This window comes from Protopterus annectens, chromosome 1.part0 (genome assembly GCF_019279795.1).
Source record: "Protopterus annectens isolate FY-2018-M chromosome 1.part0, PAN1.0, whole genome shotgun sequence".
NCBI lineage: Eukaryota > Metazoa > Chordata > Ceratodontiformes > Protopteridae > Protopterus > Protopterus annectens.
The window spans coordinates 168023295-168044993 of NC_056725.1; the positions used below are offsets into that span (position 1 = coordinate 168023295).

A 21699-nucleotide genomic window follows, 5' to 3' on the forward strand; every position below is an offset into this window, starting at 1 on the left:
CTTTCTGTTTAGAAATTAGCAAATTCCTGACAGAAAGTTAGTGAAAAAAACCCACTACTTAGCTCAGCCAGCTCGAGACCACGTCTTCGCTAGTTAGCGGCAAACGAGATCTGGGGGACTGGTAGTGGTGCATCCTGGGATACAGTAAGCTCAGCCAATAAGAGACTTCGCTCTTTGGCATAAGCGTGCCGAGTCGGAGCCGAGGGATCGGCTCCGAACCCATCAGTCAGAATGTAGGCGAGATAGGATCACAACATCAATCTAGTATGAGCAAAGTAGAACAAAAACATAAAACACTGCCTTTTAGCAGCTCAGACATACAAACTGTGTGAAGCTATTAAATATCAAAAGAAAGCAAAAGTTACCAGAACAATTCTGCCCATACACTGTAAATACATGCATTAGCCACTGAAGCACCTCTTATCAGCAATTTTTTCTCTAGCTCAAGCTACTCACCTTATTCATACTTGTCCTAACTAGCCTCTTCAGACTGCATGCAGCAGAAAAAAGGTTACTACAGACAGCATACAGATACCCATAATGCTTTATTTCAATTGAGGGAACAATCGTAACAAAGGAAATTTTAAATAGCTGACTAGAAGGCTTCTGGTGCTTCTCTAGGTCTATAAATGACAACTTTGAGGGGGTTTGGTGAAAGGGTTGTTTGCAGCATGCACAGATCAACTAAATTCATTGTCCCTCAAGTACATTTTTGCATTTCTATGTTGGTCCTGTCCATATACTGTAAAATAGAAGCAATAAATCACCAACAGGCTTTGGGTTGAACCAAGAAATTCCTTTTAGAACTGAAGTTCTGAATAAGGCTCTATACCTTGAAGTCACATCCAAGCTACAATACCTGGCAAAAGTATGCAAGGAAGACCATACAACAGCTGCATATTATCCAATAGCAGGTTCTTAAAGGCAGACATTGTCTGGGCCCTGAAAGTGTGCTCCAAGTTGGATGATGAAAAGCAGCTCTGAAATGAGACTTTTCAGGAACCCTGGACAATTTATGAAGTGCCAGAGAAAATAAAAACCCTTTGTGAAAGGATGGGTTGGTAGCCAAATGAACTTTAATGGAAGAAAAACTGGCCCTGACTTAAAGATGTCCAATATGGATAAGAGCCAAAATGGTGAGAAAGGGTTTAAGTCTTGCCTCATTGCCCATACTGAAAACTTCCTAGTGGCAGGTTTTTGAGAAGATGCAATGAACTGTACCTTAGGATGGAATGAAGGGCTCCTGCCTATTACTAAAAATGGAGAGAAAATGCGATTAGCTTCAAAAATCTATGTCCTTCTGAGGCAAAGGAAAACATCTGGCACTGCCAAAATGGGGTCGAGAATCTCCTTGGCTTTGCACATCTTTGCTTTCTGTAGATATCCTAGTATGACTGGTAGTAGTGGAATGCAGAGAGGAGCTCTAAGGAGGCTAACCGTGGACCAATGCATCTGTATCCCTGATAGAGGAAGCAAGTCACTTCACCCTTCATAATCCAATGCAGCAAAGGGATTACAGCAAGGCTTCCCACACTGAATCTTTTAGGTCAATTTGTTAGAGACCATTCATGTGGGAGCAATGTTTGCCCAACCTGTCCACAATGTTGCTTCTCTCCCTGGGATGTGCACTGCAATCAGAAAGCAATACGGCGTCTCATCACAAACCCCTCACAGCTTCTCAAGCACACTAGCTAGAATCTTGTTCTGCCCTACTCGATAATGTACAATACTACATCCATGTGGTCTGAGTAGATACTGCACTTTAATGAAGGTACACATGGAAAGCTTGCATATATTAGTGCGCAGTTGCGCCTCCAATGCTGTCCACATCCCTTACACCGCCTTGTCTAAACAGTGCCCCCCCAACACACTCCAGTCTGAACATGTACAGTCACAAGTGGCTATGGATAAGCGTTACAGAAATGAACATCCTGCAAAATGTTCTCTGGTATCCACCATGTCAAGTGCTTTACACACAAGTTTATAAGCTTGATTACCTTTGTTACAGACTCCACATAACCGGACCTTGAGTGTCTATTGAACTCTTATGAAATTTACTTGGTTAACAAAATGGATTCTTTTGATTTGTAGCCACCACCAGACCTAGAACTCTGAGAACCATAACTACATCTGCATCTAGCTGGCAACTGATGAACAGACTGTGGGGAAGTTCCATTTCAGACTTTGCTATGTTGATGCCAATACCCAAGGATAGGGAAAGTCAAAGTACACCCTTGCTAGAGTTGGCTGTTTTATGACAATAAGCCAGTCACCTGGTCGTGTGATCCCTAGTTCTAGGCAAGTCACTACTGAAGTGACTACCAGACCCCATGTGCAAAAAATGGGAAAATAGGATGGATGGATAAGACAGTCACCCAAGTAAGGAAAAATTTGGCTTTCTAGTAGTTGCATTTGGGCAGCTATGACAACCAAGCATCTAGTGAACCGCCAGGGGTGCAAGACCAACAGGCATGGCTGCCACATGAAGGCACAGGAATCTCATGGAGGCTGTGGCTATTCTGATGTGACGGTAGGTTTCATGATAATCCAAACAGCACATCCAACCTCCTTCCTGTAAACAGGGATGGACTTGCACTGTGACCAAATCTTTTACAGATGAAAACTCAAACCCCCTCCAAGCACATATGAAGCAAAGCCCATAGGGGGATGCTTTGTTTCTTATAAAAGTAAGGCATACCCACACCCTCCCAGCCAAGGTAATATCATTGGGGTGGGGAAGCCCAAGGTTACAGGACTTTTTACTGCCAATACTCTACTGGTATCCAATCCAAGGAAACATTTCTTCTGTGTAAACCAGATCCTCCTCAATCAGTAAAGTCTAATGGGAAATGCCATTTCCCCTCACATTGAGGGAGGTTCAGGCTCGGTGGTCACAGGCCGATGTAAAACTCAAGTACATCACTACTCAACTCTTCTAATCAAACTCCAAAGGAAGCCCATCAGGCAGCTGGTCAAGCAACATACTGATGCCTTGGGAATAGGTTTCCACTTCTAACAACCAATGTTAGATCTAGTCATTTTTATTTACACAACTCTCTACATGGCTCACTTTATACATATCTATCTGTGCTATGGAAACTGTAAACCAAGTTTATGGCATTTTTTAACGTGTGCCTCTATTTCTTCATAGAACTGTTATATATCCTTATATTTCTACGGAGTATGTTCCTGTTGTATTTTTGTTTCTGCTGTAAAAAGCTTTAAATTGTTTTTACTTTTTTTTTTTTTTACTCAGAAATTTTTATTAAAATGTTTCTGTATCTTCAAACAGATTGAACCATAAATAGTGAAACAATACATCAGTCAACTATTTACAAAAGAAACTATACAATTGCCTAAGTATACAATCTAGAACATCATGCTTCCATATACAATATGCAATTTGTATTACAATGCTGTGCTGACTAATCAGATCAATTTTTGTCCAATATTTCAACTTTCTGCCAATACGTGAGATGTATAATGTCTTACCAATTCTTTTCTTTATGGTTGCTATTTCTATTCAAGGCACGAAGACTACAATTTTCTTGAAATCTTGAAAAGTTAGTGGTGCTTTATTCTTCCAGTAAGTTATGGCTTTACGTGCAATAGCAAGCAATGTCCACAGTAAAGGACATTTTACTTTTGGGACACATTGTGGCATGGGTACATTAAACAAAACTAATGACTTAACTGAAGAGTATCATTAAAAATTGTTTGACAGCAATAATTGAAAACCAATATTTAATGAATTAATCAAAAAAGTGCGTTCCCAATCTGCTTTTTATGCATTTTACATCTGCAACAATCAATATGTTTCTTGTATATTAGTTCTAATCTATGAGAGACTTTAAGGATCTATGTAGGAATTTCCATGCATATAGTTTCCACTGAACTGACTTGGTGATAAAAGGATAATTTATTATTCATTTCTATCAAGATCCTTTTGATTAAGCTGATTATAATAAAGAAACAAAGAACTATACCAAACAAGTGCCTCCTAAATTTTGGATAGATATCCTTGCCCTTTATAAGTATTTATTAAAAGTATCGCAAGATCTATGAACTTAGGAATTTTTAAAAGTTGGTGTCATCAGTTCCAGCTTATTTGTGATGTACTGTCTTATTTGTTGCATTGGTAGCACAATTTATCATCCAACTCAAAATTGACTTTTGATCTAGTGTGAGTAATGTATTGCCATTGAATATTTGATGCCAATAAAGCACTTATTTTTAATTTCTTTATTTACACTTGAATTAAAGGTAAGTTCTACATTCTTGTGTACAAGCTATAGAATGCAATATAAAAACAGGTCTTTATATCTGGGCACAGTTTAAATATTTTCTAAACAGTATTAATGTTTCAGTAACAATTATACTTTTTCATACTTTTAATAGTTATTTCTTATCACATTATGAGACTTTTGCTGGATTTATATTATTGTTTATGGGTTTAGTTACTTATATTACATATAGATTCATGAATTTTCCATTTGGCTGTATAGGTTGAGTTCAGCCATAGAATAACTTAGTAAAAGATGCCAATGAATAAATCTCTATCTGGTAGATCAATTCCACCCTTCTCCCAACCTTTTAAATGGTTAAGCGCGATTCTAGGCTTATTGTTAAACCAAAGGAAATTCAGCATCATTTTACTGTATTGCTGTATAATTTCCTTAGGAGGGTTGGAAAAGGATTGTATACAATTTTGGGAAAAAGATTGATTTAATTATATACTACCCATCTTCCATTGTATAAAACATCTTATTCCACGTCTATTATTTTGACTTTGTATATGAATATAGTCAATATTTGTCTGGTGCTGCTTAGTAAGATTCATAGGTATTTAATGTTATCATCAGGCGCCAAGTACTTATTTAATTCCTTTTTGAGTTAAATAAAATTTAATTTTTGATTTCATTAAATATAAGACCAGAAATAGTTTGAAAGTTCATTTGGAATAATTCAGTTAATGATTTATTAATATCAGATATTGTTAACAGGATGTCATCAGCAAATAATTTTACTATGATTTCTAAGTTACTCCCATTTACTATGGCTAACATTTGTATTCATTCTAACAGTTGGCAAAAGGCGCAACTGCTAATGCAAACAGTAAAGGTGAAAGTGGGCTTCCTTGCTTAGTCCCTTTTCTAATAGTTTAGAAGTAGAGAGACAGGACCCAATCTTAAAAAAGAGAATTTTCATATAGTGTTTCAATTAAAAACGCAAATTGTGAAAAAAAACATTCTTCTAGTATTATCAAGGCAAGAATTATTTTATCATCATAGGTGTTTATCTTTTAAAAAACCTGTCTGGTCATGATCAATTAATGATGGTAATATATATGTTTAATTCTCTATGTATAGGCCATAAACATTTTGTAATTATATTTAACAATGAAATGGGCCTACAGGAAGAACATTGAGGCATTTTCTACAGATTTTAGAATAGGTGAGATTAAACTATATTTCCAAGAAGGTAGAACTAGCATTTGTTTAACCTGGTTAAAAACCTTCAACAATAACTGTTGAGCTTCTTTGGGCAATAACTTGCACATTTCTGGTGTTATATTGTCATTTCCTGGTGTTTTACTGGGTTCAGTTTTTTAATCTGATTCTGCAACTCTCGACATTATCTGCTCAACAATGGGTCTACTCTGTTCCTGTATCTTGAGGTTTATATATTAGTCTGAAAGAAGTTTGTTTCTTTCGATTTCATCTCTAGGTTGCTAGCATTAATTTTTTGATAGAGCGACTAAAATGTTTGTAGTATGCCGTTCAAGTCTGAGACTATTAATGTTGGGATTATACATTTCTTTTGATTCATTTTAATAACTTTTACTTCTAGTTGCCATTTTCCTTTGACTCTTCAGGTTCATTGAAGAACGTTTGATTTTCTTCTAATTCTATCATTTTATGATGAAATATTTCAGTATATTCTTTTTCATTGCTAAATAATTATGTCCTTGTATATTAAGTTAAATATACATTTCCTTTTGAAGTTCAGTTAATTGCTTGTCCCACTGATTCCTTTTATTTTTGGACCAATTTAATATTCTTCCATATATGTATGCTTTTAATGCATCCCAATACATAGATTACTGAAGTCTACATTTATGTCTAATTCAAGCAATTGTAATTATTTTATATAAAATTCTTTAGACTCAGATTCATTACATAGGTTGGTATTTGTTTGTTATGAACTTCTACTTCAAAAGTAATTGCATTGTGGTCTGTTAATGGACAAGAGATTACTTTAACATTAAGAAAGGTGTTTCTTTTGATATATAGTTATCTATTCTTGTGCGTTATACCCATGTGAAAAAAATGTATAATGCAGAGAATTTTTATCTGCATATTCATTAAAATATTTACATTATTCAACAAATTCTGCTAGTGTTTTTGATGTAGCAGGTTTCCTTCTGGTATTTAGAGAGTCAGTGTCTATCATAGTATACAATTGAAATCCCCAGCTATTATCAAATTCCCATTGGAGTGCTGGATTACTTCTTACTGTTTAAATATACTTGCACTCAAGCCGGGTAATCCAATAAAAGCTAAATGCATACAGTTTAGCATTTATTGAGATAGTTGGCATACAAACCATCCCACATTTACCTTTATATGAGCTTATTTTTGGCAGGACAGAAGTTTTCCATAAAATCGTTTCCTCCTTTTTTCTTGTGATGAACTTAATATTGTATAACCACTGAAGCAGAGTAAATCAAGGTCAGTTAATAAATGGGCCTCTTGCAGAAATATCAGTTGTGGGTTTACAGTTTTAATATATTTAAACAGTCTTACATTTATTTCACCCCATTCACATGGAGATAACTTGTATTTAAATACTGCTATATGTAGATTTAATTGAACTTTTATTCCATTAGGCAGAATTTTTAGTACATTTTTAATTTATATTTTTAGTATTTTAAAATTTAATCCATGTTCCTTCTATAAACTGTCATTCTTATGGTACAAGCCTGATTATTGAAATTGTATGCAGTGATGCACACTTTTTCCTCTGTTGATCTGTATGACAGTTTACTTTGACTTTGTACGTCTGATGAACATGTATCCCACAGACATGACCACAGTCCAAATGAACTGTCAGCTATAAAGTAGAAAGACAAGCATCTGCCCAGGTAGAATGACCACAGTCCAGCATCCTGCTGAGTGTTCAATAACATTTGAAATGTTTATCTACAGACTGAGTTTCATGCACCAAGACTAATGTCATCACAAAGCCCTTAACTGCTGCAGTTCAAATGGCAAAAGTGGGAGCAGAAGCAGCCAAAGAAATAGCCAGAGTAAGGAGGGAACAAGCTACAATTTCTCACCTCCAGGAATGCCATCCTAATCAAAACTGGGCTGGGCTGCAAGTCCCTTGTGTGCAATGCTACTGAACTTTTGTATTTTCTAGGAAACCCCTAAACATTAGACTGCTGATAGAGCATGGAGGAGGAAAGCCCAAGGTTGTGTGTGACTTCTCCTAAATCCTTGGAGAACTGACACTAATGATTTGCAGTGCTCAATGGTCTTCAGATTGCTTGCAAGTCTAATGGATTTTTATTAAAGGTAGGGCAATGCTTGGGAATCTTTCACAATCCTTTCCAATTAACACTTGCGATGAACCTTGGAGATGAGCATTAACTAAATTTTCTTTGGAAGACTAAGAATATCCAGAAAACCTTTGCAAAAATGGCCACATTAACAGTAAAAAGCAAACAGTACTTGCAACTTGCTAAAAATCCAAAGAAACCACCAAGCACTGCCAGACACAGGCAATGTACACTTTTACAAGAGCAAGGTAACCTACACTATTTGCATTTTTTTTTTGGCCTCCGAAGTGTGCAAAAAAAATGCAAATAGTGTGAGTTACACCTTGCTCTTGTAAAGACCAGGATCTTGTTGACAATCTCAGTGCAAGGTAACCAACACCCAGAATATGACTTTTAAAATCTGTCCCACGTAGATTAATGGGATAAAGCTGCATTCAGACAAGTACATTTTTTACAAAAATGTTATTTACAGTGCTAGAGATGGATTTTGAACAAGCCACACCATTTTCCAATAAAAGCTAGTTTGGGGTCTTTATAGGTTCATACTAGGCTATCTGCCCTGGGGCATTTATAAGCCTAGCCCGATTGTGTTTGGCTTACGCCACCCCTTGATTTGAGTATACTGTGCCCTTTTTAAAGTTTAGTTTACTGTGCCTCTGTCTAATAGTGACACGGAAGTAATCCCCGGGACAAACCTACGATCCCCCATCCACTCATCAAGATTCTTCTTGAAGTGAGTCAGTGAGGTGCTCTGCCTAACATGGATTGGAATTCTATTCCAGAGCGAAGGGAGCCTCTGGGTTTTGAATCTGTCCCTCCAGCATGTTTCTATTTATTTCTGTGCTGAGGCTCAAGTCCCTCGAGTGCGTGGCTCTAAGCGATTTAGATTTACTGAGGTGGAGCATGTCCATTAATTCTGGGTTGGACATAGCTTTATATGTCAGGCATAGATCGCCTCGAAGTAGGCGGTATGCAACTGAGTAGAGCTGGAGTTTTTTTTTAACCGAGCAGCATATGGCATCTGTTTGAGTCCCTTGATCCTCCTGGTGAGGTACTTTTGGGGTCTTTCTAATTGCTGCAGGTGTCGGGTAAGGTACATCCCAAAGGGGGCATTGTATTCTATGATGGGCCTGATGAGGGATGAACAAAGGGGCACGATTCTCTCTTGATCTAGATGCGAATCCTTTCATGATGAGGTGGGCTATGTAGAAGGTCTTTCTAACCACTTTGGCAATGTGGTTGTCAAAGGAGAGATTGCTATCAACTTGGGTCCCCAGATCCCCAATTACTTTCTCTGTACTTAATGGGTTAGCACCTATGTGGTAATTTGTGGGCACATTGTTTTTGCCAAAGGGTATGACTATACACTTTCTGGCATTTAGCTTTAGACCATGGCTTTGGCACCAGTTATCAGTCTCTTCGAGACCTTTTTGAAGGATGTTTGTCAGCTGGAGTCAAATTATGGCGAACTTGGTGAGCCATAGTCCTCCCACGTTGGCCTGTACCTCAGAAAAGTAAATACCGAAGAGAGGTCCCAGGACAGAACCTTGTGGGACACCACTTGTGACTGGTTTAGAGTCTGACATGGCCCCAGCAACTCTGAGGGTTCTGTCTGAGCCAGTTTGCAACCCATCTTGTGACATAGGGGGTTATATTTAGGCTGGATAGCTTACCTATGATGCCCGAGTGGGGTATTGTGTCAAATACCTTTGCGAGGTCGAAATAGGCTGTGTGGACTACCTTCCCTTCATCTATGGCCTTGGTGACCGTTTCGAAGAAGTCGACCAGGTTCAAAAGGCAGGATCTGCCCTTGAAGTCAAATTGGGTAGGATCTAGTGTCTGTAGGTCCCCAATGTCTTTGTTTATGAGTTCCATGATGATCCTCTCCATAGCCTTGCATACTAGGCTAGTCAGGCTTATGGGGCGATAGTTTCCAGGGTCTGCAGAGGCACCACCTTTGTGGAGTGGGACCACTGCTGCTGTACGCCATTCTTTGGGCACATATCCTGTAGTGAGGCTGAGACTGTACAGAAGTTTTACTTGAGGGATTAGTTCTTGGAGTTCATGTAGGACACAACCCGGGACACCATCTGGTCCCATGGAAGCAGTGTTTTTTGCTTTGGAGAGGGCAGCTTTCACCTGAGCATCAGAGATGTTTGGGAGGCTGCACTCTGCCGGGATAGATACTTGCTGTTTTTTTTTTTGGGGGGGGGGGGGGGTGGAGAAGTTTGCACTGAACCTGTCTGCCAGGATATTGGCGATGTCTGTGGGTTCAGTGTATTTTTTGTCGTTTAGAAATCAACTCAGAACAAGTCTGGGAGTTGCATCCCAGGTTCCTAACAACTGAAAAAAGCCTTATGATTGTCTTTAGTGTCCTGTGCAATTTTTCTCTCGAAGCTGGCCTTGGGGATTTTATGAGGGATCGTAATTTTTTGCTAGTACTGATCAGAGATGCCTTCCCTTTTAGGGATTTTGCTCTATCATGTAGTAGCTTCCTCCTTCTGTTGTACAGTTTATTTATGGCTGGGGTCCACCAGACTGGACGCCTGCCTTTGGATGATTGGGTCTATTTTGTTTGGGATAGCATGATCCATGCATTCCTGGAGATGTCCGTAGAATGCGTCTATATAGGATTCTGCAGTTTGGGCCGTAGTTTCCACTAGCTCTGGGACCTTGAAAGATTCCACTTCGGTTTTAAGTGTGAAGTTCGCTTTTGAGAAGTTTTTCACTGTGGTTTTCTGGGCTGGGGGTGGGGTCGGGATGTGGATATCCAGTGAAATTAATTAATGGTCTGATCTTACCAATGAGGGATATACTTCTGGTATGGAGCATAGAGTCTCCATGTTGGTAATTATCAGGTCTAGTATGTTTTCCCCTCTCGTGGGAGTGGTGACTAGTTGTTCCATAGCATTTGAGTTTATAAATTCCAGGAACCTTTGGGCTAAGGTGCTGGGGCTTGAGTAATGCTCCCAGTCCATGTTTGGGTAGTTGAAGTCACCCAATATAATGGTGTTCGGTGAGATTTTCATGTTCTCCAATGTTTTCAGGAAAGTCGAGTGGGATTCCTGACTGAGAAGGTGGTCTGTAGGATGCTATAAACTGAAAAGCAGTCTTGCCCACTGTCAGTTGCACATGGATGGTCTCCGATACTTTGTGCAATGCCACTAACCTGGAGGTGTGGATATCCTTGATAAATATGGAAACTCCCCCTCCTTTTGTGGTTCAGTCTGGGTTTTGGGGTCAAAAAGCATGATATATGAGGTATAACCTGGTAGCGCTGGGGTGCTCTCTGGAGCCTTGAACCAGGTTTGTCACTGCACAGATATCTATGTTCTCCATACTGAGGAGAGCTTCGAGTGCATGCATCTTGAGGTTAAGACTTCTGGAGTTTAGCAGCATTACCCTTAGTTTCTTGTGCTGTCTATGGATGTGGGTTTGACATTTGAGCCTTGCCTAAAAAAGGCACTATGGGGGTGGCAAGAGCCTTTACCAATATCCGAAAGCCCAGGGGTGACAGGTGCAAGCCGTCCCTAGCGAAGCAGCGTGGCTTGTCGAGCATGTCATCCCTGGCTAACAGACACTGGATCCCCTTTGAATGACAACATTTTAGCCAATTGTTAAAATCAATCATTTTGTCTTTATACTGTGACAAAATTCTAGGTGAGGGCAAGATGCTGCTCAAGGTCAGGGTAATACCAGCCTGGGCTACATGATCAGAGAGCTCCTCTATGTCTCTTCATGTAGTTGAGGGAGGTACGTCTCAGGTCATTCACGCCAGCATGTACAATGACAGAGTCATATTTGTATTTGCTTTGGAGTGACCCGAGTGCTTGCGTTGTTGCGGATCCTAGCGCCCGACAGGCAGCTCACTGTGACCTTCTCTTTATTCAGCCTGGTGAGCAGGACGTCAGAGTCTGACAATAGAGTCACCTATTACAAGAGTATTAGGCGTGTTATTCAGCCTTAAGGGCTGTGACTGCTTGGCACACTGACATTGTGTGCTATGTGTTGTACGTGTTTTGTTTTGGGGTAGCGTTTGCTTGGATGTCTGCTTTGGAGGTCTCTGTTGCTTAGGTAGATTTATATTTAGAGCCTCCGAGTATGTTTTTGTGTTTTTATGTGTTTGGTTCGCTGTTGTGGTGGGACTATGTGATACTGGAATTGTGTTGTGTGAGGTTACCTTCTCCTCCTGACTGGTTACACCAGTTTTGAGATGAGAGCTCAGCCTTCAGTTTGGCAATATGGTTGCATCTCTCACATATATTGGAACCTGTTTGGAGGAGGAGAGAGCTGTCCGTGAACATGAGACAGTTGTAACATTGCCTCAAAATTCCCAGATTCACCAGCTGGACTGGAGAGGAAACCATTGACTGATCTTTGGACATGCTAGAGTAATATAGGGCCCTGAATTAAAATGGACCAATAGGGGACAAGGTAATCGTAGAGAGTATAAGAGTAAGTAGTGCTTATGGTTTATTAGTGCTAACCTGTAAAATTACTTATTTGGACCAGTGAGGGGCCTTAGAATGAGAATATGGTGTTTACTTTGAGAGATAGAGCAGTCCTAAGGGAAAAAGTGAAGAGCAGACTTAGTGGAGCCAGGAAGCCAGTTCGAAAGAGGGCAGGGTGAGCTTTTCCAAGACAAAGTTAAGGTCCCAAGCTGGTGTTGGTGCCCTTCTGGGGGGCCTCAAGTTACTAGCCCCTCTGAGGAACTGTTTGATCAAAGGGTGTGAGAAAAGGGGCTGCTCAGTGGGAAAATGAGCAGAAATAGGCATGCATTTTTTAGAGAGGAGAAAGAGACCACTGTGTAGTAGGTTAGCCAAGTAATCCAGGATGAAAGGGATAGAGGTCTGTGCCGTATTGGCTCCCTTAGCCTGGATCAAGGTGCAGAACCTTTTCCATTTATTTGCATAAGACTTTCTGGTACTAGGACGTCTAGCCACACAGAACATCCAGAACCTGTTTAGAGGATGGCAGATTGGTTCGGGGTTAGTGAATAAGCCAGGCTGCCAAATTGAGTGTCTGCAATTGGGGGTGCATGACTTCCCCTTCCCTCTAGGTCAGGGGGTTTGGAATCCGAGGAAGATGCCATGGAGGCAGCGGGGACAGGCTACGCAGCAAGGAGTACCAGTGTCGTCAGGACCAGTCTAGAGCTACAAGAATGGTCTTTGGTTTTTCCTCCCTTATTCTGAGCAGTACCCTGGGGATGAGAGATGGGGGAGGAAAGGCATAGATTGATCCAGGGAAAGGACATATCATCCACTTTCAAAACCATGCAGTGATGCTCCCTGGTGCAGAATTTGCTGAGCTGATGGTTGGTGTGGGAGGCAAAGAGGTCGACCTTCGGGATTCCCCATTTCAGAGTTATGAGGGTGAAGGCACTTCTGTTGAGTTGCCAGTCATGTGGGTCCAGAAGGTTTCTGCTTAACTGGTCTGCCAGAGAGCTGAGAGCCTGGTAGGAATTGTGCCAACAGGTACAGTGGCATGGAAGAGGCTGTGAGCCAAAGGGTCATGGCCAGCCTGCATAAAGAGTAGGAGCGAATCCCTCCCTGCTTGTTGATGTACCACATCACAGTGGCATCTGTTTTGGTCAGAGGTTTGAAAGCTATCAAGGCATTCTGCACAGCCATCTCTTTGACTGATGCGCAGAGGGATTTGCTGTGGGCTCCATTGGCCCTCTAGGAATGCACCCCAAGCGTAGTCTGATGCGTCTGTGGTGAGGACCTGGGCGGTGGGGGTGAGGTTCTCCTCCCCATCTCTCATCCCCAGGGTACTGCTCAGTAATAAGTCTTGTTGTGGGAACATGCTGCTGCCCAAAGAAATTCCTTTCTGAGGCAAGGAATTATAGGTAGAAGAATTTCCAGGTCTTGAGAGAGTGTTGACACCAAAGGCTCTTTAGGTACCACTGAAGTTTCCTCAGATGCAGTCCATGCAGTCCGGCATATGGAATGAGTAGTATGCAAGATGCCATGAACCCCAGCACTTGCAGGACCCTTCCTTGAAGATAGCTGGGGCCGGGTGGCTAGTTGAGAGAAGTAGGCTGTCAGGAAAATTTTCTCTAGTGTAAGGTATGCCATTTGGGACGCTGTGTCCAGACTTGCTCCCATGAAGATTATCCTTTGGGTGGGCACCTGTTTGGATTTCTTTTCGTTGATTGTGTACCCTAAGGAGGTTAGTAGCGTCTCTGCAAAGGCCAGGTGCTCGAGCAGCTTTTCCTGGCTGTCTGCCTGAATAAGGCAGTCATCTAAGTATGGGTAAATTTGAATATTTCTTTGCCTGCAAAAGGCAAAGGCCAGAGCCAGACATTTTGTGAAAACTCTGGGAGCAGTAGATAAGCCAAAGGAAAGCGTAGAGAACTGAAAGTGTTGAGATCCTGCCCTGAAGCAGAGATGCTTCCTGCAGGATTCCCTGAAAGGAATGTGGAGGTAGGCCTCTTAGATCTAGGGTGGCTATCCAAGCATCATTGGAGAGCATGGGTAGCAGCTGTTGGAGGATGAGCATTTTGAATCTTGGTATCACCAGGAAAATGTTTAGAATGGATAGACAGAGGATGGGGCACAAGGTGCCCTCTTTTCTGGCCACAAGAAAGTCTGGAGTAGAAGTTTTGGCCTATCTGTTCTGCAGGAACATGCTTTACTGCTCTCGCAGAGCAGGGACAGGATTTGCTTGAGCCTCTGCCCACTGATTTGGTGGTAGATCTGGGAACCCTTTTGGGGTTGGAAGGGTATGGAAGGAAATTTTTTTATCAGAGACACAATGTTCAGAACCTATTGGCCCTTGGTAATGGCGGCCCAGGTGCTTGAGTGAAAGGAGAGTTTTCCTCCTAGGATAAGTGAAGGTGGGCGGGGGGGGGGGCGAGTCAATGTGAGTTCTTACCATAAGGGGGTGGCTTAGAACACCCTGGTTTTGAGGTGGAGGTAGTCCACTGCTTAAATCTCTGCATTCCCCTGGGGCTGCTGTCTGGGGGTGGGGAGGGTCTGTTTCCACAGGGCCTAGGCTGGGTCGGTTTATTTGGTGGGACAATGCCTGCTGAAACTAGGGGGCTAAACCTAAGAAATTCTTAACTGTTTGCACAGATTTCACTTTTTCTTCCATCTTTAAGACCTCTTCTGCCTTAGTGCCAAATAAATTATCTTTGTGCAAGGGTACATCCAGCAATTTAGATTGGGCATGGTCTGGCAGGGGTTGTTCCTTAAGCCATGCATGTCTTCTAATGACAGATCCAGTGACTGCTGCCCTGCAAGAAGCTTCTAGGGCATTAAACCACAGTGCAAAGTGTGTTTAGTTACTTGACTTCAGAATGCATCAAGTCTTAAATCTTTAGATTCTGCCCAAGCAGGAAAGGAAGACTTAAGGAGTTCCAAGGTATGTTGCTGAAATTTCAATATATGGATCTGACAATTTAGTGCCCTGATAGCAAGAGTATCTGAGGTTTACCCCATCTGTCCAATGCTCAGGAATCCCTGTCGGGGGGGTGGGATTCTTAGCAGAGGCTGCTTTAATCCCTTTTGGCCCTTGAGAAATGACCTCAGGGTCAGCTGTTGGATTTTTAAAAAGATACTTGAGAGTCAGGGACTTTACAGTACCAGTCTAGTTTCGTTTTCTGTGAGGAGGTAGGGCATCAGGAGTCAAGCTGGATTCAAGGAAAACATCCACAACATTCAGGATTGGGGGGATGGCCTAGGGTCTGTGTTGCAAAAGATCTAAGAATTCCCTGAGTCTCTTTTTAGACAGAGGGTAGTCCTGACTCTCCCACTGGAAGTGCTCCCTTAAAGTACGCAGGGTTTCCACAAAGGAAAAATCCTCTGGGGGAGAGGCTGAAGGAATGGAGTCCTCTGCATCAGAATCTTCACAAGTGGAGAAGGACTACATGTCTTTCACAGTCAGATGCCTCAGATTCATGTGACTTGTTAAGACAAAACTACAGGGGACAGATCTCTTCCTTTTTGAGGGGGTAGCTTGGCTTCCTCTGTTCAGCATAAGGTCTTCCGCCATTTTAAGCATTTGAGACAGAGGCAAGGTAGCAGGCACCTGAGAGCGGGTCATTTTCCTGGAAGTGATTCGAACCCTGGGTCTAAAACTGTCATTTTTGAAAGAACTGCAGCCGTGAAAGAAGTCTGTCAAGATTTGGTAGTACGAAGGACTTCCTCGGAAGCTGATGCCTGTTCAGTGGCTCCGGACCCATCCAAGGTAGAGACGACAGCAGGATCCTTAGTCAAAGAGTTTTGAGGCATACCAGACTCCAAAAGGGTCTCAGTAGCAGCCTGCGAATAAATTGAAGCAGGCATCAGGGGCTGTTAAAGTATCTCACTGAGTACCAGAGAGCTGACTAGCTTAATGGAAGCATTGTCGGTAGGTTTGGACCTGCTGTCTGATGGCTTACCAAAGCCATATCGGAATTAGAGGACTGTAAAAAAATATCTGGCTACAATAAGGGCCCAACGACAAATAGTTCTGGCATTGAACAAAGCAAAGAAGCGACAAAAAGGGGACGTTGTGGTCTGGGCCTAAACAAGTGACGCAGTAAGAGTGCAAGTCCTGGTGTGGTATTTGCTTTCCACAGGCGAGACAATTACTTTTTCTGGCATCGGTTAGTGAAAGAAAAAAGGATCCCCAATGGAGTACGCAGCTTTAGAAGACTTAAACTTCAATTCAGAGAAGAAAACTCAGGTAGCGGCCGCAAACTGCTTCTGCTTTGGGGTCCATGGCAAGAAAGACTGATGTAATATAGTCGGCTGCCTTACTTAATGACCTGTCAGTCCTCAAGTGACCGCAACAAACGCAAAAATACTAAGTCTCTGGTATTCGGGACTGCTGAGGGCTACCCTGGCAGGGACAACCCAAATGTGATGACTGCAACAGTGAAACACAAAGAACAGCTTAAGTTTTCTACTGCAACTCCATATACCCTCCCTTCCCACTATAACCCATCCCATGCATAAACTGTTTAATCTTGGCACACTTGAAACAAAAAACTAAACACATCATTGTTAAATACTACCATTTTACTCACTAGTCCATAACAAGATGAAGGCAAATGGAATTTGAAAATACCGCCAGTGAAGCACTTCTGAATGTCTCCAAATAGATGGAAACAATTATGACAAAATGTGTGGTACAGTGGTGTTTTAAAGCAGCAAAGCATAAATTGAATGTTTTCCTGCAATATAATACAACTGGTCCAAAATTACTCGCACAATCATGAAACAAACCCTGCAATCAAAAGTGTGTACATACCTTTCTGAGCTTATCATAGTCAATGAGCTCTGGTCTATGTCGGTGGATAAGTGCATTAAATGCCAGACCATCCTTCCAGCTATTGAGAGAGAGAGAGAGAGAGAGAGAGAGAGAAACAGAAGTTACTATCAACATTTGTTAAGGTGATAAACTTCAGCCAAGTCAAACATTTACAAAAATTAGGAGCTATGCTCTTACCCTAGCTCAGCATGTTGCCCATTTTCATTCTTCCTCACTGATGGGTTAAAGTCTCTAATCCTCCGATCATACTCTGATACATTTTCCAGACTTTTGATCTGAAGAGTTAGAGGTAGTGTAGTACATTACAGGAAGAGAGAGGAGCTCAAGATAAAGATCTAATTTGCTGCCCATGTCTACTGATTTAGAGGGATGACAGAAATACAACTCAAAACCTGGAACTAAAAAGTTCCTGTATCATCCAATATCCTTAAGGATAGGGCCTGAGGGATGGCTGGGAGAGAATGCAAGGAAGAATGAAAATGGACAATACATGTACTTACCATAACCTGGCATCTAACGCAAAACTGATGTCCTTTTCAGTTACTCACTGACAGGTACAGTCCCCAACTCTTGGGGGGGGGGGGGGGGTCCTCAAAAAAGGATGCGTCAGAGCACTGTCAAATCAGTTTTTTTTTTTTTTTGGTAGACGATGTCCAATTTGTGAAGAGCAACAAGGGTACTAGTCTTTGACCAGAGGGCTGTAACACTAGTACTGTCAACTGAAGACCCGGAAGAAAGGCAGATGAGATCTAGATCTGGTACAGCAGACTGTAGTACGACTAGGTAAATCAGGGAAATGTAGTAAGTAATCTATTTGGAGCAGTAAGTTTGTAAAACTGCTTGATCCAGCCAAACCGGTGCATGATCCAGCCAAACCGGTGAGAAAGATACTAAGTTGATTAGACTTAGTGTACTTTGTATTCTGGGAAGAAAAACTTAGCTATGAACATTAAGAGATGGAGCCTATATTAGCTCTTAATAGTAAAGTACTGAAGAGGGCTGGCAACTGAATTCATTAGCTTATGTTAACTTCTATGGCCAGTGCAGCCATAAAAGTAAAGGTTCATCCACAGTGATGCCGCATCTTTATGGAAACAGTACAAGGAGGCCTAGCAGAAAAGGCCTGGAGTTGAGTAACTTTTCACTGAAATAAAAGCTACCAAAAAAAATTACTTTCCAAGAAACAGCTTCATGTCACAATTACCTGCTAGTTCAAATGGTTTCTGAATCAGTCTGTGGAAGACCAAGGTGAAATCCCAGGGAGGAGAAGGATCTGTTATGGGAGGCATAAACAAATTCCTTTCATAAAGGTTTTAGATACCCTGGAAGTTGACAGTAGTATTTATATGCAGTATGAAAAATTTGATGAGACAAATAGCTGCAGCTTGATGGTAGAGAAATTAGCTCCTTGCTTAATGATACTGAGAAAAGGAAGGGTAATTTAGACGTCCATATTGAAATACTTTCCTACTGGCTTTTGTAGACTTTCTAGGGGAAAGCCTTCTGGGAAACCGAAATGCCAGACTGGCGAAGCAGGTCTGGACCTTCTTAGTATTAGAGAAAGTAGACAAATCATGCTGTCAGTTAAAGGGCATGGAGAATGGGATGTTGATGCAATATCCATGGGGGATATTTTAGTGGAGATGAGAGAAAGGAGTAACCAAGCCCTTCAGCCTGCTTGCTTTCTGCACTAACTGAGGGAATTTGTAGAGAGGGTTAAGCATAAAGTAAACCCAATATCCAAATCAGGAATCAGATCACCATCAAAGACTTGCCCCAGAAGGGGATCATAGGAAGTAGTTGCTGTACTTGAAGGGGAGGTGAATAGGTTGCAAGAAGATTGGCCCCAATGGAAAAAAAAATAAATGTATGCTGCTGATTGAGGGACAACATATGTGGAATTAGAATGGATCTACCTGCCAGCAAGTTGAATTTTCCCTGGTACATACATTTAGAAAGCGGACTGGAGGGATCACCCATTCCTATACCCTCATGACCTCTCGGCACCACAGGTAGAAATAGGTTCTTATTGCGAAAGTACCAGACTACTGACATGTCTGTATGGAGTGCAAGAATCCCCAGAGGGAGAATGTCCTGAAAGGCTTGAAGCATTAGAACTGCTCTCATTGAGGACATTAAGCAACTTGGTCTTGGACCATCTTTCCTTTAAAATGCTCCCCAACCCAAGTTGGGAAGCATCTGTGGTCACTGCGGGTATTGCGGGGGATAGAAAATGACCTGCCCAATCAGATCACCTGGTTGTATTCACATCATATATGACTTGCAAACTGGAGTGAATATGATGGGAACAGATATAGGTCAGTAAAGAATAGACCACGGAACCATCAAGATCCATTGGAGCATCCACATGACTCTCGCTAGACTAAGATAATGGCAGCTGACATTGCTTCAAAGTTTGTATCAGATTGGAGGACATACAAAGGTAAGTAAAATAACAGATTGTAGAGACTTATCTTGTTGGGGAAGTTAGAGACCAGCTATCAGTAAAAGATTATATGGGTTTCACTGTAGGCAAAGGGTCACTACGGTCACCTCAAGGATGCATCACTCAAACATCCTTGACATCAAGTAGAGAGTTGGTTGAATGTTCAAGCAACTCCTTATCTGAGGGAGCTGTATCCCTGGGTGGTTTTAGGCCTAGACAGTCTACTTCCTGGGTAATTTTGCCCACTGATGAGTTCAATGAATAGATCTCTCAGCAGTCATGGGAGAAACCAGATACTATTCAGCCTATAGCTCGGAAGTCAGAAAAGAATTATGGCCCCAGCTGTAGAAAAGCAAATTTGAGAAAAGCGGGTTGCCCATTATGCCATGGTCATGGCAGCCAGAAAACAAGGAAAACTTGCCAGGGAAAGAGCCAGTGTTTCATACTCCCAAACAGGAAGTACCAAAAAGAGTTGTAAAGCATGTTATGCTTGAGCGATATTTGTAGAGAGAATAGTTGTGTAAAGTCTTGCCATAACCATAGATGTCCCTCTCTTCCATGTTGCAGTATTCATCACCTTTGGGTTAGCCTCTGCCTTGCGACTCGAACGTCTAGCCAGTATACAAAAGCTTTAGTCACTGCAAGATGCTTGGGATTTCTGACATTGGCCATAGGGACTGTGGGCCATAAGTGACATCTGCACTTACCTTCCTCAGAACTGGATGCTCCAGTTGGACCCAAGCCCCGGGATAGCTGCACAAGTTGAGACATCCAGCAAGCCTAATTAGTGAGTAGGAGGGACGGATGGAATACTGCAAACTGGGAAACATCTACGGTTATGCTAAGACTTTATACAACCATTCTATGTCCTATTCTCATGTTGCAGCTATAACCTTTGGGTGAGTGCCACAGCTCAAAGGGAAGAAGGGCTGGTTTGGAACCATTCTCCAAAAATCCATGCAGGATTGCCCTAGCAAAATCTGCTCTAGAAATGGAGATGTGGTCCAGTTTGTAGTGTTTGGTGAAGGTATGGACAAATGTCCAGGTCTTTGAAGAAGGCTCCAAATGAAGCCATGGCTCTAGATGAATGGGCTTTAATCTTATTGTCCAGGTGTTTGCCATGATAGTTGTAACAGAGATGGCTTTGGAAATCCAGGTAGAAATAGTCTGCTTTGTTACTGCTTTCTCCAGAGCCCTGGGGTAAAAGGGGGCAAATCTGTTCTGCTCTCCTGCGGAATTTGGTCTTGCCTAGGTAGAATCTAAGTCATCTGTAAACATCTAGGGAATGTCACTCTGGGGTTGTGGAAAAAATGTGGCGAAGTGCATACATTGGTTAAGGGACAACTAATTTATCTCACTGGGCATGAAGGATGGGTTAGTCTGTACAGTTACCCTATCCTTGTGAAAGATAAAAATGGTGGGGGGAACCTAAGGGCCTGGAGCTCTGACACTCCTGGCCCTTTAAATGTGCACGAACCATATAAATATTCCCCAGAATAGAAAGCCACGATACACATAGTAAAAACTGTTTATTGTAGTAAAATACAAAAACCGTTGAGCGCTTTCATCTAACAAGTATAGATTTCATCAGAACATTTAACAGCTCAATAGCTAAACTTTAGTTAAAAAACCGCCAAAATGTTACCATTTAACAGCTCAATAGCTAAACTTTAGTTAAAAAACCGCCAAAATGTTACCATCTGATCAATTAATGTGCAATTAGAATTTAAAAATATATATACTCATACACCATCTAATTTTAAAATAAATTCAACAAAATGATGAATGATACTCAGTGACAAATGTGAAAAATAAAAAATTATAAAATATGTATGAAATATACACCTTATTACTTGTTTAACTAATAAATATTTACATTTGCATACATGAATTCATATGAATATAAAATTGGTGCAACAACCCGTAATCCTATTTAAATATTAACTGTATATAAATATTAAACGTACCTACTAATACATGTTATAATACCCAGGTCCTAGTGTATAAATGTTTCAAATGCACTATGTATGCATAAAATGCATACATTCCTATCATAGAAATATATAAGCACTTCCTCATAATTATATTATACCTTTATTAAAGGTTTAGTGGGGATGTGCTCATTAATGCCTGGGTGGCTAGCTGCATTAAGCCTAATTTGCCACCTTAACTCTTTCCCCCAGTATGGCTTTGATGTTACCCCCCTAGGGTTACTGTTGACCACTTCCAATATTGCAAATTTGAATGTTTCACAGCCAGGGCTGTCTTCTATATGTCTAGACAATGCATCGTTCTTGTCTTTTTTTTTATACAATATAAGTGGTCATAAATCCTATTTCGTAGCCTTCCATCTGTCTTTCCAACATAAAAACTGGGACAAGAGGTACACTTCCCTAGGTATACAACATGCTGTGACTGAATTTCCCCTTCTCAA

At 41.4% G+C, this 21699-nt stretch overlaps 1 protein-coding gene across 2 annotated transcripts in view; it reads right to left on the reverse strand.

Annotated features, from left to right (window-relative positions):
- LOC122788278 (alpha-actinin-4) overlaps positions 1 to 21699 on the reverse strand; it is a 1502973-nt gene that overhangs the window by 987198 nt on the left and 494076 nt on the right. For both annotated transcript variants that reach the window (XM_044055436.1, XM_044055378.1), the window contains exon 6: positions 16799 to 16877. In XM_044055436.1, coding sequence (XP_043911371.1) covers positions 16799 to 16877 — 79 coding nt within the window. The remainder of the gene's footprint in view (positions 1 to 16798; positions 16878 to 21699) is intronic.